This window comes from Tetrao urogallus, assembly GCF_951394365.1.
Source record: "Tetrao urogallus genome assembly, chromosome: 6".
NCBI classification, from domain to species: domain Eukaryota; kingdom Metazoa; phylum Chordata; class Aves; order Galliformes; family Phasianidae; genus Tetrao; species Tetrao urogallus.
Window position 1 is genome coordinate 1 of NC_136819.1, and position 18,585 is coordinate 18,585.

Sequence of the window (18,585 nt, forward strand, 5' to 3'; positions counted from 1 at the left end):
AGAGAGTGGCTCAGAGCTCTCAGTGCTGCTGCCCGGTGCCTGGGACTGGAGGCCTGATTCTAAGCCCCCCTCCAAGAGGCTCGGCTTCTCCTCGGTGATGCCGACCTGCTCCTGCACAGAGGTGCTGCTGTCGGGGCACTCGGACTGTGCTTGGGCTGGGCTGCACTGCAAAGGCGCTGGGTCACACTCCTGGCTGGTGACTGTGGTGCCTGGCGGGCTCAGGTCAGCATCTTCAGCACAGGCGGGAGAAATGAGGGCTTCAACTTGGATGAGCTCCCTCTCTCCATCACTGTTGTTACGTGGAAGGCTGTCACGTGATCCGCAGTCATTTGTGCTTCCCAGGAGCTCTCCTTTGGTGGAAGCACACAGCCCAGCTTCGCTACTTCCTCCGGCTCTTCTGGGTGGACAAGAGCTCAGTTCATCTAGGAAGGATACACAGGGGTTAGTGCCAAACTTTCACAAGCTGAATTACAAAAGTGGTTCTTGATCAGGGGAGAACTGAAGGTGTTAGGAATGGGTTGGAACGCTGGAAGTAGATACAAGCCCACTGACAGCAAGAATTCTATGTTGCTGAAAAGCAAGGCGTTGAAAGCTGGATTTGCACCCTTACCTGCCAGCACTACGATTTCTATTTCTGAGGGCTCCCTGGGACGGCGCTGTGGCTGGCGTTTGGCCCCAGACGATGGTTTTCCCAGGCTGAAGCAGGAACACCAACAGCCAGCTGGTGATTCCTTCACCCTGCTGGGGGGACTTGGTCTGGAGAGAGGAAACGGGGAATGGTGTGAGCCGTGCGTGGCGCATGGTGAGGGAAGAGCTGCTCTGAGCTCGTGCCAACAGTTGCTTGTTCCTAGCACTGCCTGGTTCCTGCTGAAACACAGCTTAGAAACTCGCTCCGTTTCAAGCAGTTGAGGATGGTTCCATTCCTATAGCTCAGCCCTGAAGTCTTGCTGGTTAAATTCCCCTCCACTGTGTCAAGCAAGATGCAGAGCATGTGAGGTCCACAGGCTCCACAGCTGTACAGGACAGCATCAAAGGATGGCTTTGATTGAGTAGGCAGGCATAACTGCTGGCTGAGGAATTGCACAGCCATAAAGGAACTTCAAAAGCATCTCTGACTCTGACACTGACAGCTCATCGGCCCATCTCACTGCCATGTCTAGTTTCCAGTGCCAGCAGGTCTGACCAACAGCTCTGCGTAGAGGAGAACCAGAACTGGATTCAGGCACGAGGCTCTGAAATCTGGAAAACCCCAACGTTTCCAGGTACAGCCAGCACAGGCCAGGGTAGACGTCAGCGTGGCTTTGTGCATCTCATGACTGCCTGCCCAGCAAGGAAGGAACGGCACCGTTGTGAGGCTAAACTGAGCCCGGTGGGCAACTCAATGTTACTTGAATCTCACAGTGCAAAGGGAGTGGAGATTCACTGCAACACTTCAGGCACCGTCAGTTTAATTTGCTCTCAGCAAGCTTTGGCACTAGAAATAATGGGAAGAAAAAGAAACAAACACAAAAACCCACCCGAATGATGATAGGTGCCAGAAAACTAAGTCCTCTTTACCTTTCAGGTGGAAAGTCGATGACTGTGTGGAATTTCCCCCGTACAGCTGTGGGGCCTTCTTCCACCTCTATGTCCCTGCTCTGTGTCACAACCACAGGAGAGCTGCTGTGGCCTCGCCTCCGCGCCTGCGCCTCCTCCAGGCTGAGCAGCTCTGTGGCAGGAGAAGACGCCTGCACAGACTGGGGCCCTGAGAGAGAACTGTGCCCTGTAAGGGAAAACCACAGGTGAGAGCCAGGATCAGAAAGCGGCAGCACTACGGCCATCACAGGTCCGGGGGAGCTGCTGTGTTTTCCTCAGAATTGCTTAACCGAGCCACTGGAAGAAGAGCAGCTCAAAATAACCATGTGCTCAGAGGTGTGTCTATGGCAAAGGACGCAGTCATAATTAAGAGCAGCTCCCTGTATCAAAACAGGCAAACAAAAACCCTAGAAAGCAGGTATGGTAAACTCAGAAAGCTTCGCTGCCACACGTTAATCAAGCTTCACCTGCTTGCAAAACATCATAATGATGGTGACGGTTTTCTTCTTGTCAAGTTTGGGCTTGGACATTCTCAGCATCCAGCAACTGGACGCCATATTCCAATCTAAGCCCAGAAGTCTGCTGTCCCCTCGACAGGAAAAGTGTATTTCAAAGGACTTGGAGAAGGCCTGCATTTGATCCAGGTGTCTGATCAAGATAAAGCTAATGGAGGAAGACACTCACCTGCTCCATCTGCGATGTCAGGTCCAGATGTGGAGCAGAAGAGGACGTCTGTGTGGTCAATGATGAATTCCACCACAGCCGACTGCGTCTGCAGTTCCACGCAGGCAGCTCTCCCGCTGGCACAGGCAGACTCGCTCTTCTGTGATCTGTAGAAAAGGCAGGTTTTAGAAGTCATTCAGCCAACATCACTTCCCCAGGTCTGAACTGTAGCAGCCCTAAGCTGTCTAACTGAGCTCCGGAGACTTCCGCAGTGGGCAGTCAGTGATGCCACTGAAGAAGTTCTCCTGGCTGATCAAGGACACACCAGCCCCATCTAAACAAGAGAGCAGCAATGCTCATCTAGCAATTGTGCCCACGTGGGGTTGGAGAACAGCCCAGGCTCCTGCTCCGCTGTCAGCCACTCACTGCAGATTTTACAGGAGAAGAGCACATGTGGTGCAGAAGAAGGGAGGACTGCTTTATTCTACTGGAGAACAGATGTAAGCGTTCTGTTGAAACGGAAAAAGAAGTTTACCTTAAGAGGTTTGGAGCCCACACAATCGCTAAGTTCTTAGCGTGCATGTTGGTGACAGAGCTGTTGGCAGACAAACAGGCCAAGTGTCTCATCAGATACGCCAGGGTCCTGGGAAACAAGAGCGGCAAATGTTCAGCACCAGCCAGCATCCCGTGCTGCGACTCACAAAGCAAACCTCAATTCACACTAGTTGTTATTACTGCTACTGTCACTGAAGATGAAGTCGACCCAACTTGACCAAGTGCCACGCTGCAGCACCCAGCACCAGCACAGCACAGCCACAGCCATCAGCTGCACCAAGCGTGCCCCCGTACCCAGGAACTGACCCCATCAATTAACCCCATGCAGGGTTTCAGTACACCCAGGCATCCCGTTGCTCGCGTGAGACAAAGCCTGGAATTGCACTTTGCCCTCTGAAGTGCAGCAGGGCTGAGCTCAGTGGGCTGAGGGCAGCACTGACCTGTAGTGAGGAGCGGGCAGCTGCTGGATGGCGTCCCGCATTCTGACCAGCCGCTCCTCCTCCGTAGTGGCACCAACAGCATCCTGGAAAAGGGCAGAAAGGGATTGAGACACAAATCAGGCGAGATACCTGCCGCAGGGTCGGGAACCATGGGGACAGCACGCTGCTGGTCAGCACAGGGACAGATTTTAGGCCTCCCCAGAGGCATCTGGGGAACATAGTGGCACGCAGCTGGTGCCACCACGGCCAAGGAGTCCAAGCATCGGGCTGGTTTACAGCCTGGTTGGGCAGTTCAGCTCCTCGCAGGGGGCATTCATCTCCAAGTACACTTGGCTATTAATCCCCTTCCCGTTCCAGAAATAGCTGGGGAATAGCACAAGAAAAAAAAAAAAAAAAAAAACCCCGAAGAATTAAAAAAAAAAAAAACAAAACACATGAATTCTCGCAAGCATTGTGAATATGGAAATAACCACCTCCTGGGGCCACCAGAAGTGGCATCAGCACCATGCAGGATGTGGCAAAGACATGCGAGTAAACCCCATGGGGATAACAGAAGAAGGGCCTCGGAGCTGGGGCACTGCTGCAGCCATCTCCCAAGAGGCCCAGGGAAGAGGTAAAGGAACGGCGTTGCCTTGTGCTTACCGAGAACTTGTCGTACAGCTGGTCGGTCAGCAGGGGGTTCGGGAGCTCCCTGAAGTACATTTTGCAGAGGGAGCTCGCGCTGTGAACGTCGCGGACGGTCAGCTCAGGAACCTGCTCAGACTCAAATTCCTGGCTGCAGAGAAGGACACGAAAATGGTTGAGAAAGAGGAAAGCAAGTCAAAAGCCACACCCAATGCAATCAAGAGTTGGAAGGGCTTCCTGATGTACAGCAGAACACAAACACTCGGCCACCAGCACCACGTCAGCCGTGCTGGATGGGATGTTCCCAAAGGAGACCTTTTCTTTGTGCTAAGGCATTGCCCGCAGGCCTCTGAACGCCCGCAACAGGGCACATGCCCCTGCTGGCAGCTGTGTCTGTCAGTCGCAGCACTCTTACCGCAGTCTCTGGACTCTGGACGCGACGCCGGACAGGCGGTATATCCCCTGCACCACGCCGTGCTGCTCGATGAACTCGGCGCAGCTCTGGAGGACCTGGGGGACTAAAGAACACGTGCCGGCGGTTACTGGAGCTCCTTCTTCAAGTCCTGGCTCAGGCTGCGCTCCCGTCACATCCCATCCACTAAGCCCAGCCAGGCTACTGCTTAGTTCTTCCTTGAAGGGGACAGCTGTCAGAGACACCTCTGCAGGAGCTGCTGAGGAAACTGGACAGAGATGCGTTCTTTGCATTCCAGAAATGCCAGGACCTAGGAATCAGCCTGGAGAAAGTAATTCCGGGGAAGCCGCAGACATTGCAAGTCCCATCACTGCTCCCATGGGAATGGAGGTGGAAAATCTCACGCCCGGAAGGAGCTGGGAAACTGATGCAGGACACTCTCTTTGGCCAAAAGGCTTCCTTTTTTTTCAGGCTACCATGGGATTGGCTTACAGGCTTTGCTTTAAGCAAATACAAATGTGCTTGTCCCTTGGGAGCATTTACCTTGCAGCCATCACCTACTCAGTTGAACTTTCAGTCGTCAACTCCCATTCCCCGTTTCTCCACTGGTATCAACCTGCTCCTTGCTAGATACCATCTCCCTTTCATCTTTAGGTTCCCAAACAGGGAAGCTCTCAGGAATGGGCCGTCCCTTACCATCACGACCAGAGTGGAGAAGATGCTCTCCCAGGTCACGGCCAAACACCCTTTCCTTCTCCACCTCCCGCTCTTTCCGTTGCTTTGGGCGGGCCTTCACCACGGAACGAAGGAAGGTGAGCAGCTTGCCGCGCTTCTTTGGCACTGCACAACAAAAGGAAGAAAACAGTTCATTTTAGGCTTGGCTCCGTTGGACGAGGCCGAGCACAACACATTCTACAGAGCACCTCAAAACGGGAAGAACATGATGAGCAAGTGCATACAAAAATGGATTTTCCCCAACCCTGGAGGAGTCCAAGGCCAGACTGGATGGGGCCTTGGGCAGCCTGGTCCAGTCCCACATTAAATGTGGATGCTGGCAGCCCATCCTGAGGCAGGGGGTTGGAGCTTGATGATCCTTGAGCTCCCTTCCATCCCAAGACAAGATTCTACGAGGATACTAGGATTTTCCCAAGTCCAGTCATAAAGGACACAGGAGGATTGGGCCAAATCTCTGCGCGTTCCGATGGAGCATAATGCACTCCTCTTGCTTAGCTTGCCCAACTTGGGGATTAAGGACCCTCTCAAAAAGCCACGTTCTGATCAAGCGTGTCACTAGCACAACCAGACCTCTATCTGTCCACCAGGGACGCTGGCTGTTCTCAGCCTCGTACTGACTTGCAGGAGAACTGCCTTTGCCTTCCCTCATTCTCGCTGCCTACAAAACACCAGCCATACGCCCCGTGCTATGCATGAAGGATCATCAGCACAGAGGATAAGGTGGGATGGATAAGGGAGGTATTAAACACGGAACACACCCAAAAAAGACTCCATTTTGCTTCCCTGCACCATCAAATGTATCATCGTACCTGGCTTTGGCACTGAATTGACAAGAGACTCCGGGATTTTTCCGTTAATGAGCTCCACACACTCACTGGGGAAAAATCCAACCTGTAACAAGAAGAAGAAGAAGAGAGGTGCGATACTGAAGGCAGCGTTTCTCAGGCCTGAACTGTTCAAACATCACATTTTCCTCATAACGTGCCTGCCAGATGCTCCGTAAGACAATCCAACAAAAAAATGGCCTGCTTAAAGTTAATAATTATTCAAAATTTGCAGGCAAATATCCATAAAACTGTGTACGGAGCGGGGAAAGGACAAGTACGCTATGCACCCCTAAATCTCAAGCGTGCCTGGAGGGAAAGACTTCATACAGAAGCTATAGATTATGATAGATTGATGCAGCTAGATCTGAGTTAGCACAGCCTATGAACTTTCTGCTTGCTGACTGAGATGCAGCTGCCATCCCCAGCTCTGAGCTACCCAGCGTTCGGCAGCCAGCAGCAGCAGCAAGCACGCAGAGGCTCTGTTACCCTGCCTCATCTCAGCTGACAGGCAGCGACTTCCTGAAAGACACTGACTTCACCTTCTGCATGGGTGCAAGCACAAGTGCTCAGAGACACTGAAACACGTGTCCTAGCTGCTGCATTTCCAAAGGTGCGGTTCAGTGGCCGTGACCTGATGCATGCTGTGAAGGCTCTTCTTTCTAAGTTAATTGAGGAGACAGTTTGCTACAAAGACCAACTTTCAGCTCTGGCCCAAGCCCATAGCAAAAGGCAAAGTCCTCTGACACCAGCACAAGGAAACCATTTTCCATGTGGAGCCATGCTGTGCAGGCAGGGCAGCTCTAAGCTGAGATTCCTGCCTCGACCGAAGTTGCGCTCTCACGTCTGAAGCTTGTGCCTACCTGAAAGCCGTGCTTGCCTCTCCAGCGGGGGCTCAGCTCCTGAGGTGGCATATCGATGACGCACACGAGGTCTCCCACCTGCAAGAGATTGCAACGTCAATCCCAGCTTCAGCACGGCTGGGAGGAAAGCGCAGCTCAAATGACTGCATTCTTCTGCACTGCCCAATATCGTCAAGCTTGAGAGCAATTGCACCAGTGCAGCTCTTCAGGCATTTGCCGCCATACAACTGAACGTGGAGGTAGAAGAGTCACTACAATACACAACATACAGAATTCAGCTGTTCAGTAGGAAATGGTTCTCAGAAGCAGCAGGCTCTTGGCCAAAGGGAGAGCTCCAATTAAACCGCAGGCATAAGTCAGCGGAACAGATCCTGAACAGATCTGCACGCTCCATACACTGGTCTGCCATTGCTCAGAGACCAGGCTACCACACCGGGCAGTAGCTCTTTGATCAGAAGATTCCAATGACAAATACAGCCATAGCTTAGAGATGGCTGAACTCCTCCCTGCATCCAACCCACTGCAAGTCTAATCTGGAACTGAATCTTCTGGGCTTCACCTCACCAAACACTCTGAAGGTCTCAGAGAATATTCCTGATAGCTTCACATGTTATACTCTTCTGTACATGACAACAAGGAACGCCCTTAACTGCTTACCTCCAAGGAGAGTTCACCCGGTGCCTGGGCAACGTATCTCTTAATAACGTGGGCAGCAGCAATAGCTGGGATATTAAGAGATGACGCCTCACGGACCAGCAGGGGCTTCCCGTTGTTCTCAGCCTGAAACAGAGAGCACAGGCCACGGTGAGGAGCTGAGGGCTGCAAGGAGGATTTCAGGCTGAGGACCATGTCAGCAGAGAAAGCTGCAGGAAATGCACTCGGTCCTTATCATGGGCACACAAGAAGGAACAGCAAGGCTAAGAACATGCCCGCAGCAAGGAAAGAAAGCATTAAGGCAGCTTTTCAGTGACACTGATAGAGCCGCAAGGATTCGCTCTCTCTTGAAAAGCAGGAGAGCACATCTGCAGCTCACTCTGCTGGCTCAAGTCAGGGAACAAAGACCAATCAGAGCTCCATACTCTACCTCCATCCGTGTCATGTCAGGCCCACAGCTGATCTCGCTGCACGCAACGCCCATCACAGCAGGCATGACAAGCTGGAACTGAAGAGAAACACGCTCATATTTTCTCTCTTCACACACCACAGTATCGAGAGACTACTGGAGAACTACCCTTGGCTATCCTCTGGCACAGGCAGGTGCTCTAGAAGCAACCACTCTGTTCACTCCATTCAAATGGGACAGCCCATTAGGCAGCATTTGACCAAGCAGCTGTCCCTCTGCTAGCAGATGGGGACTGGCACAAAGCAGCAGATGCATTCGCCCAGGGCGCTCTGACAGCGCAGCAGCAGGGCAGTGAGAGGAATCATTGCTGCAGGTGCATCTGCTCCCCGGCCACGGCTCCCAGCAGCCTCACCACCGGCACCTGCTGCAGCCCCGCACATCAAGGATTTCCTCTGCTTGCATCTCTGCTGTGCTCCCTACAGCTGCCGGGCACACTCACACAGCCCAAGCGTGCGGGCTTGTGACCTTGGGTCACGCTGTGCAGCTCGGCACAAACTGGGCCTAGGACTCTTTGCCTAAGGGTTAGGTTTCCTTCAGACCAGCTGGCCACAGCACCACACACAGCATCCTTCTGAGGGCGGAGCTGGAGGGGAAGGGAAAAAACCCACACGGGACCAGTGTCCCATCAAAGCTGGGTGAGGCTGTGTTACCAAACTCGATGCGACACAGTGCTGGTCAACCACGTGGGGGGACAAAGTGTGGCACGTACCTGGCAGGAGATCAGAACAAGGTAGACAAGTGTCTTGAACTCGCAGCTGATTCTTGTCACTTTGCTCTGTTCTTCCACGAGCGAAAGCTGCACCAAGGGAGCGGGTAGAGGAGAGAGAAGGAACAGGTCTGTGAGCTTGCACAATGTAGCAAAGATGACAAGGGAAAAACCATGGAAAAAATGCCATCTTTGTAGATCGCTTGGGAATGCAGGAACTGGGTGAAAGTTACGTCTGATGGACAAGAGTAAGCAATACGACACTATGAGCTCCACCAGCCAGCAGTTCTCAACACCTCACTGCCCACCCGTCCATCCCACACCCTGTCTCAGCTTACCTACAAGATGCTGCACAAGACGGGGTGAAAACGAAGGCACTCAGTCGCTGCACAAGGGCAACAAGCGAGCTACTCACGCAGAGCTCAAGCGCTCCAATGAAGGGACGCAGCACGCACTGCTCCTCCCCTCATTCCAGCCGCTTGTGACATCACTAAGGGCCACCAGCCTGCTCCGCCATGACGACAGGGTGGGGAGGCAAGACCATGTCACAGGACCAGAAGATTCCACCCTCACACACCCCAACATTCTAGAATCAGCGGGCAGTTGGAATTCTACCTCAGCCCAATCCTGCAGAAGCTGCCATGCGGTTGCCATGACCACAGCGCAGGACCCAGCGCTTGCTCCTGGGCAGCCTCGGACGACTGGCCTCAGGCCGTCCCTCTGCAGGGCCTTCCTGCCCTCGGGCAGATGGACATTGCTTCCCAACAGCGTACCTTGCAGCGCAGGGCCTATGTAAAATCCACACTGGAGTCCTATATATCTCTATCAAGCTATCTATACCTAGACACACAGTCACCACTACCATCTTTTTTCTTAGTCTTGAGGTACACCATTCAGCTGTTTCATTGCCATCAAACAACCCCACTGACGTCACACTGCTGACACAACGTCCTTGCAAACACAGCAGCAACTCCTGGCACCGATAGCTCCGGCTACAACAAGCACAGGGCTCTGGCTTGCTTTGGATGCAGTTGCAGCACGGATCTGAGGGTTTTGTGGAAGGGGATATATTTCAAATTGCACCGACGTTTTCAGACCATTTCTCTTTCGGCATGGTCCCAGCACCTGCCATGCTGATCATCATCCTGAATATACATTTTTTCAAAGTTCCAGAACTAATGAAATAGTTCCTTACGAGACACAATCTGATCACTCTTCTGGCCATATTTTGTTCCAGCTACCGCTTCCTGCGGGTGGCACGAATAGCGCTGCATCACCTATAGCTCTCTGCTCTTACCGTTCTCATGCTGTCTGGGCAGTCCTCATGGCCTCAAAACTCTCTCATGCCACACGTGCCACACTCTGAGGCACAGAATATATATCACACTACTTCAAAACGCTTTTTTTTTTTTGTTTTGTTTTAATATAATGATACTAGGGATAATCATCTGGAGCTAGAGCAGTATGAAAAAAATTCCCCTTAGTTCAACCATAAGTCTGCCCCACGGACTCCAGAAGAGCTCTAAGAATACGCAGGGTGGACATGGATGGCAGCTACCATAACAGTAAGCAATGAAAAATGAGGTTGTGAGCCATGCTGTGTCATTGCACCTGCAGGCAGGGATTTCTCCTTGGACTGAGCAGAGTGCAGATGTAGCCTGAGAAAAGAACTTAGGATCATTCAGGAAAAGCAAATGAGTTGAGTAATTAATTGAAGAAACTCGCGTTCTAAAGGTACTTAGAAGGAGAGAGTATTTCCCAACAGAATGGGTTGAACTGTCTATTACCTGTTTGGTTAGACAGGTCTACTCTATGTATGCTTAGACTGACCTGAGAGGGCATGCTTCAGCACACCCCAGAATTTCCAGTTTCCAAATCGTCCAGGCAGCGCAAGTGCGGTGTACGTCTCCCTTGGCACAGACATCAAGCTTTTCTTCCTGTGCAATAAACTAATTATGACGGGGGAAGGGGACAGTACAGGCCGCACAAGAGAAGAGCCTAGGGGAACGATTTTAGAGCTGGGAGTGAGGCAAATGACTCGGCTCAAGTGCATCTATACCAATGCACGCAGCATGAGCAACAAGCAGGAGGAACTGGAAGCCATTGTGCACCAGGCTAACTATGATCTAGCTGCTGTTACTGAAACATGGTGGGACTACTCCCATGACTGGAGCGTTCAGGTTGATGGCTATAAGCTCTGCAGAAGGGATAGACAAGGAAGGAAGCCAGAATATTCATCAATATTGAATTGATCCTGCAATTCAGGAACCTCACAAGCAACCTGAAAAAAGCGTCTTAAAAAAAAAAAATAATAAAAAAAAAAAGAAAAAGGAGAAAAAGGTAATCAGCATCCCAGCAGCTGTTCTTCTTTAAACCATGGTTCCCAAGCATACTGCAGCTGGACAAGCTATAGCTTATCACATCAAAAGCCATCTAGAAGATTCAGTTATTGGTACTGGCCATGTCGGCATTAGCTCACTGTAAGCATCTGCAGGACAAGTCTACGGACCAAATGACCTTGTGCACCCATCCTTCTCTCTTAGCTGCAAGAATAATCCTCACTCCCAGCCATTTCCAGTTTTCTTTCTTACAAAAGATGACAGACATCAAGAAGCTCTTCATTCAAGAGTTATCTTCTTATACAAACAACTGAATTCCAGCCTGGTTTAATCCAAAGTGCCATCTAGTTTGCATACAGAGAACTAGGGTGCACATAGGAAAGAACGCATGCACACTCTAGTTTTCAATGGCCAGAATATCATAATAAACACACAGAAAAACAGCCTTTACTCTGGAGGCTTGTATGGCAAAGCCAATTGTTTAGACCAGCTCATTAATATGCTGTATCTAGTTGGTAAATTCCAGCTACGTATTTTATATGTCATTATTATCAATGACTGTGGAAGCCCAAAGGGCAATCTCTCATTTTCAACAGACTTCCTTTTTGACAGAGATGGAATTTATTACATTTCAAATTCATCACTCCTTTTGGTTTGCAACATTGTCCTCTGCCAAACTCCTCAACACAATCAGCTGAAGTCTTCTACCTGAATTTCTGGTATGACTCTGACAAGTATTCCTTCACGATGCTCAGATGTGCACCGTCTCCCATGAGCATCTTACTGGACGCAGCGTGCTGCAGCATCTTTGCAACAGAACCAAGGTTTCTTCGTTGATCTGTAGTCAGCTGCCAGTCCAGCTGAAAGATCCATTATGTCAAATGCATCCGGTGCAACCATGGCTGGATTCACGTAGCGGTGATAGAGTAAGTTGCCAACAATCTAGGACAAGTTGAGGAGAGAAAAAAACACGTGGAAAACCAGTGGCACAGACCTCCACTGAGTCTTACTGAAACTACTCTGAGTGAGTTCTGACAAATTCCTTTCCTATGAACTGTGGGCCCCGTTCAAGATGCACACATGCACCCACATTGGATATTTGCCTGCAGTAATTCCCACAACAAAAAGGCATTGGCCCCGCACGCTGACATGCAGCAAAAGTTCCCACGCCACATACTTCAGTATTTCCTGGTGTTTCACATCAATCTGCGCAGAGCCAAGTCACAGAATCTGGGCTTCTCCTGCTTCACGTGTGATTTGAATGCACAGAAGAGATCAGAGGCGGGAAGAAATGGCAAAAAAAGAAAGAAAAAGCTTCGCCATTGCTAAGCTGCCCCAGAAATTAACTGCTTTCAGAGAGGTCATGGTTTTGACAGCTGTTTCAGCTCTTGCTGTCCTATCCCAGATGACGGCACACGGTCACAACAAACAAAACCGTTCACTACCTGTCACAAGAAACACATTTGTGAGAGAAATCATGTTGATAATAGTAAAACTGGTAGTAGGAAGACAAGAACAGTACACTGTAGGAGTAGTTTCAGGCCCTAATGCATCTACAGGCAATCACCACACACAGCTGCAGTTGTGAGCGCGGCATGGACCGTGACATTGTTTCCACAAGGATTAACAAAAACTGCAGCTTTCCACCTAAATTTACAGATGGAAAAAATGAATTCACCTGCACAGAAAGAATCGATGCCTCAGAACGGGAAAGCACGGAACCAGAAGAGAGAAGAAAACGGCATTCAGATTGGTAATTACTTCGTAATGAAGCAGGGACAGAAAAGCTTAAAGAGACTGTGGCAAGTAATGTAAAATCCACTCTTGGTTTTATTAAGAAGAAGAGCGCTCACAGACACAAAGACCTTTAAAATCACAAAAGCCAGGACAATTCCAATGAAAGCCACAATGCTGTGCTCATTTGGAAGCATTTACTACCAACATCCTTTTCGTACTCCAAAAGTACGGAGATGTACAATACAAAACTGCCCACACATCATGAAAAATGACACCATATACTTTGGTGCAGCTACTGTAATGCCCTAGAATATTGTAAGGGAAGTGAGAATAGTAGAATTTTGCACACGGACCTTTCTAACTTGGCACTGTCTCTTTAAAAAAAGAGCAACTGACTCAGATAACACCAGCAAAACCAAGGTGCACAATTCAAGAGCATCCCAAAGCAGCAACAGCATCCCAAAGTCAAGAAACCTTGGGGGCACAATGCCCAAGATGTTAAAAGCAAAAGGAAAAGCAGCAGGGTGACTTCTTCTGAATGCTGTATTATGTCTCCTTTGACAAACATGTACCCAGCAATCCAAAGCACAGTGCAAAGTACTTTATACCCATCACAACAAATAGCCTGTCTACTTAAACTGCAGCTTTTAAACTTCTCTGCACACGTACACCCAACAAAGAACACTGAGATGCATCTGCTGCAGTCAGCGTGGCAGACAATTATTCACAGAGCTGCTCAGCTCCTTACCTTCAGAAGCTCCTCCTCGCCAGCATCAGGAAACTTGTCATGCCGGGAGTCTTTCAGTACCTTGGCGATGAAACGCATTCCGTAACTTCGAAGGAAATAAAAGGCAAGCGAGAATTCCTCACGGATGAACCCACTATTAACTGCTGCAGGATAATGCGGTGACACACCAGGCTTACGGCACTTTGTCAGCTCAACAACAATGGCAGACAGGAACTTGTCTGTCACTGCCTTCACATTTCGGATTGAGGCATCCAGGTGCGTCCTCACCTCACCATGATGAAGAGCTTGTTCAGGTGTAACATCGTACGGCAACTTGCTATTTGGAAAAGTCAGATGTGAAGGTGAGCACTCCTCAGCCTAATAGACTTTCGTCAGTGCCAGGCAGAATTTTTGGCTTGACACAGAAACAGATCCACGCTCACCTGGCTGCAAAGAGCTGCACGTTCACTTTAATTAGAATGCTAGCACTGAAAGAGTAAAGGACTTCTCACGTCCTCTGCTGTCCCTGCAGCAGTCACTGTGAGAAAAGGCCCAGCTAACTCTAAACTGTATCTTTCTGTACCACATGCAGACACGCTCTCTAGAGTCAAGAAGCTCACCTGCCATATGCAGTAGTACCTCAGGTCGCAAATAAATCAGTGAAAACACAAGCTGCACATTGCAGTGTTAACATAGTAACTCACGCAGCATGCTGCGTTGGGAGAGTTGTCTTTGACTTCATAGCATTGCTTTTCCACCACTTCCCTTGAAGTGTGTTAAAAACAAAACAAAAACAACCAACAACAGAAGCCTCAAAATCTGGTGAACATCAAGCACTGGAAGAAACACAGAACTCTGACTGGGGACGGATGGGAGCCGATCCAGAGTTTATAGACACACATTAAAGGGAGGACAGGGACAGATGACGTAGCGGGGGATCTACAGGCCAGCCAACCAGGATGACCAAGTGGATGAAACCTTCTCATGGGCAGACAGGAACAGCTGCCTGCTACGATTCTATGAACACGGCCTGTGTTGAGAAGAACCACAATGCTCATCTCGTTCCAACCCCCCGCTGCGTGCAGGTTCACCAACCGCCAGCCCAGGCTGCCCAGAGCCACATCCAGCCAGGCCTTGAATGCCTCCAGGGATGGGGCATCCACAGCCTCCTTGGGCAGCCTGCCCGAGTTGTGGGCAGAGATTGGCTTGGAACAGTAATATCTACGGTATCTGTATCTATGAGTTAACACAGAAGAAATGCTTTGGGGTCTTTTTTTTGGCCTATCTCTTAATGAGATTCACTTCCAATAGTCTCAACACCCCTGTCACAAGATGATCTTTATACCTTTCAGAAGAAAGCCATCTTGAGCTGATGGAAAAAAGCTGGTATCAATTGGACAGAGGCATACAATGAATCCAGGGATGGTTTGGAACAATTAACAGAGCAATGCAAAGCAGCTGAGCAGCTTTCAGAAAAAAACAGTAGCAACAGCTTCCATACCTGGCCTCACCATTCTGAGATCCCATCTGGTTAACCCAGGACTTGTAAATATCCACTGGATCCGTTTTGACGTTGAGCGATTCGTCCTCAATTATTTCCTCCACAACTGGGGCCAAGATCTGCCTCAGTGCCTTCTGACCACGGGCACCACGGTTGAAAGAGCGCATCTCAAAAATACACAGGAAACAAAGGGAGTTCTACACAGGCAGAACTATTTTCTTTCAGTTTTTAAGCAAGTAAGCAATCAGCAACAAAAGCCATTCACAGCATGCCGCTATGGCAAATCCAGCAGCAGAGAATAAAGCATATGCATGCACTTTCCTGAACTACTACTCCAAGAAAAGATAATAATAATTAAACAAACCTTTTAGACGTTACCTGTTGGAGGGCACATACCATCCTCATACTTAAAAGCATCAAAAAAGGCATGATTGCCTCCAACATCGTATGTATTTGGTCTTCCTAGCAAGCTGTGAAGCTCCCTATCAGCCAGAAGTCATAAACACCAAACTCCTAAGGGACAATCCACTCAGTTATGCCGACAGACAGCCAGAATCCTTAAGCCTGACAGCCAGTAAAAAACCCAAACCAGACAGCAGCTGATTTTCAGCCTCCTCATCACTTTTGGAAAACAGTGTCCTTCGCGTCAGCTTCACTCTGGCCTGTAAAGCCCAAGCTCGCAGTCTGTTCCAAGTCCTTCTTACTGGACAGCAGAGAACTTAGATTGGACTGAATCTTAGGAAAGCACTGCATTAGATCAAATATAGTGCCTCCCAGACTGTTCCAATACACATGAGAATCTATGACAAGAGGAGTGAATGAAAAGCTGCATACCTCAAGTAGAAAAGATGCTGATAGGCTTCCAGCTTTCCCCTCTCCTCTTTGCTCAAAGCTTTCAAACCTCCCTTTTGCTCATTCAGTGTCATCACATCAGAGAGCTGTTCCTTGTTCTTCTTGCTAAGATTTCTGCTATGAGAAACAACATCCTGCAAAGAACACAGAGGGACAGATTCCACATTTAAATAACACGCAATATGGGAAAAAGCTGCACGATAGCACTTCCTTTTGTGTGGATAAGGCAGTCAAGGTACATCAGGAGATCATGACGTGAAACATTATCTGTTATAGCAGCGATTTCTGTCTTGTCCCCACGTTCCAGAATTGGTTGAGAACCTACAAGGACTAATTGCTTTGAGCAGGGACTACTGTCAGAGCTGGTAGCGTTCTGAAGATGCTTGAAAATGCCTTTCTTTCTCAACTGTGCTTGAAGCCCCAAGCCCTGTTTCCATTTTGCTGACTCACTGCCTCCACATGCTCTGATAACGGTGATACTTTTTGCTGCCAGCATCAGCCCAAGAGCTGGAGCCTCCTTTGGAGCTGAACTTGACTGCTGCCACGGTTCAGATTTTACACAAGGTCAAGCCTAGCACTACGCTATTCAGGACCAAAAGAAAAGGTGACTGTAACTTCAGCTTGAATTAAAAAAAGGCACCGCTGTATCAGCAATGTTGTTCTTGGGTGCAATCAATCGTCAGCAAAGTGACAGAGGGGGCTTCCATCAGCCAACCAACACCAAGCAGCCTGAGCACATTTCCTGTTCCGAAATCACCTCCCCCTTCTGATACAGCACACAAAACGTGAGAAGAAATTAAGGTGTGCAAGTCCATGACTAATGGAACCACAAGTGAACAGACAAACAGTTCTCAGAGCCTTCAAGCATACCATCTATTGCTTTCCCTTGGTCCCGAGTGGGTTCTTTTCTGGTGCTTTGTTTTTACAACACTTCAAGTCTTGATGTTTCTTCTGCAGTTATCTTTCTAGGGATACATAGTAATAAGTGGAACAGTTAGGAACTTACTGGGAGGAAAACCTGTAACTCTGGGGGAAATAGTTCCCACTGAATCTGAGTAAGTGAGATCCAGGCTCAGAAGGTCCTCATGCTAACTGCCATTGGCCTCAATTCACTCTGCTAGTCTCCCAGCACTGCATTTCCTACCTGCAGTGTCATTCTGTTCTTCACTACCAGTCCAATCTTGATGTCCATGAGATTGAGGTCATTTTCAAGCTGTTGATTAGATCGGATCAAGCTCACAACTTCCTCACACAGTTTCATTAGCTCCAGCTCCTCCTGAAAATCTGGGTCCGATCGAGCAAGTGAACAAATTCCCGAACCACAGCCATAGGTGGGTTTTCAGCAGTAACTAAAAACAAGTGACAAAACATCAGAGGACAGGAAACAAATTAATGCATGTGTTACCTCTGTGCAGACAGCATGTCAAGCAGCAGCCAGTCCAGGATCAAATTAACACCAATGGGCTTGAATAACTCCAGACAGCATCCAGAACTTCTTGCATGGAATAAATCACGACAGAAGTCAACGCTGTAGGATGAAGTCAGTATCAGCTTAGGGGAGTCCACCTTGCTGAACTTACCCCAAAGATCAGCGCTCCTATTTCCCAGCAGCAAAAGTACTACCGTGAACCAAGTTTGCACAGAATCACAGAATGTCAGGGATTGGAAGGGACCTCCAAAAATCATCTCGTCCAATCCCCCTGCTGGAGCAGGATCACCTGCATTAGGGCACACAGGAACATGTCCAGGTAGCTGCTGAATGTCTCCAAAGGAGATCCCACAACCTCTTTGGGCAGCCCATCCCAGTGTTCTGTTACCCTTGCCGTGAAGAAGCTTTTCCTCTTATGTATGCGGGACCTCCTACGCTCCAGCTTGCACACATTGCCCCTTGTCCTATCACTGGATGTCACTGAGAAGAGCTTGCCTTCGTCCTCCTCACGCTCACTATTCACACATTTATAAACATCAACGAGGTCACCCCTCAGTCTCCTCCAAGCTAAAGAGACCCAGCTTTCTCAGCCTTTCCCCATAGGGAGATGCCGACCTCCTATCCATACTCTTTCTCATACACCCCAGGATGCCCTCTTGGCCACGAGCGCACAGTGCTGGCTCATGCTCCTCCTACCGCCCACCAGGATCCCCCGATCTCTTTCTCCTATGCTGCTGTCCAACAGCTCAGCCCGCAACCTATACTGGTACTCAGGTTGCTCTTGCCCAGATGCAAGACTCTACACCTGCCCTTGTTCTTTCTCATTCCGTTTCTCCCCACCCAACTCTCCAGGTCTCGCTGGAAGGCAGCACAGCCTTTTGCTGTGTCAGCCACTCTTCCCAGTTTTGTCTCATCAGCAAACTTGCTGACAGCGCATTCCACTCCCTCAGCCAGAGGGAATTTTTCCTTCAGCCACCTTCCTACCTACCTATCTACTCTTTGCACCACTTCATCCCAACTGATTTTCATAGCTGTCTTCGTGTTGCAGATCTCACTAACAGCATTTTTCTGCAAATAGAGATTCAAAGCATATTAGCTTTATTCTTTTGGCCACGCTTCCTGAGGGTTTTGTAGTCTTCTCCTGCTTTGTTTCCTCGGATAAAAGCTTGAGTTTTTATAACGTCATTTATCTAGAATGGAAAAAAAAACCCAGCCACTTAAACTTGTTAAGGGCAGAGTAAAAAAAAAGTGTCAGATACTGAATTCATTTCACAATCTCTTACGTGGTCTCGGAAATATTGCAGATGATCTCTGTAACGCCTTCTGGCTTGATACATCCTGGTCAGTGACTGAATCTATAGGAAAGAATCCCAAAGCAGGTCAGATAAAAGTCTTTTCCACAAATATTGCTACCAAAAATGTTAACAAAAAAAAAAAAAAAAAAAAAAAAAAAAAAAAAAAAAAACATAGCATTTGCTAC

General features: G+C 49.1%; 1 protein-coding gene and 1 pseudogene across 2 annotated transcripts in view; both read right to left on the reverse strand.

The window, feature by feature from the left end:
- Positions 1 to 3,875: 3,875 nt before the first annotated feature.
- LOC306947640 (rho GTPase-activating protein 32-like) lies at positions 3,876 to 7,790 on the reverse strand (the record flags this gene model as incomplete). Its single annotated transcript, XM_079537016.1, has 7 exons — positions 3,876 to 3,953; positions 4,302 to 4,375; positions 4,966 to 5,014; positions 5,827 to 5,895; positions 6,692 to 6,745; positions 7,349 to 7,471; positions 7,776 to 7,790. Coding segments are annotated over 7 exons (462 nt in total), but the record flags the coding sequence as incomplete, so codon positions are not given.
- A 3,849-nt stretch (positions 7,791 to 11,639) lies between these two features.
- The window catches only part of LOC306947641 (ras GTPase-activating-like protein IQGAP1), a 40,592-nt pseudogene continuing 33,646 nt past the window's right edge, over positions 11,640 to 18,585 (reverse strand). The window contains exons 10-17 of the transcript in view: positions 18,389 to 18,460; positions 18,220 to 18,295; positions 16,821 to 17,025; positions 15,659 to 15,810; positions 15,221 to 15,230; positions 14,825 to 14,991; positions 13,345 to 13,660; positions 11,640 to 11,801 (exon numbers count right to left, since the gene is read on the reverse strand). The product of the transcript in view is annotated as a ras GTPase-activating-like protein IQGAP1 (transcript). The remainder of the gene's footprint in view (positions 11,802 to 13,344; positions 13,661 to 14,824; positions 14,992 to 15,220; positions 15,231 to 15,658; positions 15,811 to 16,820; positions 17,026 to 18,219; positions 18,296 to 18,388; positions 18,461 to 18,585) is intronic.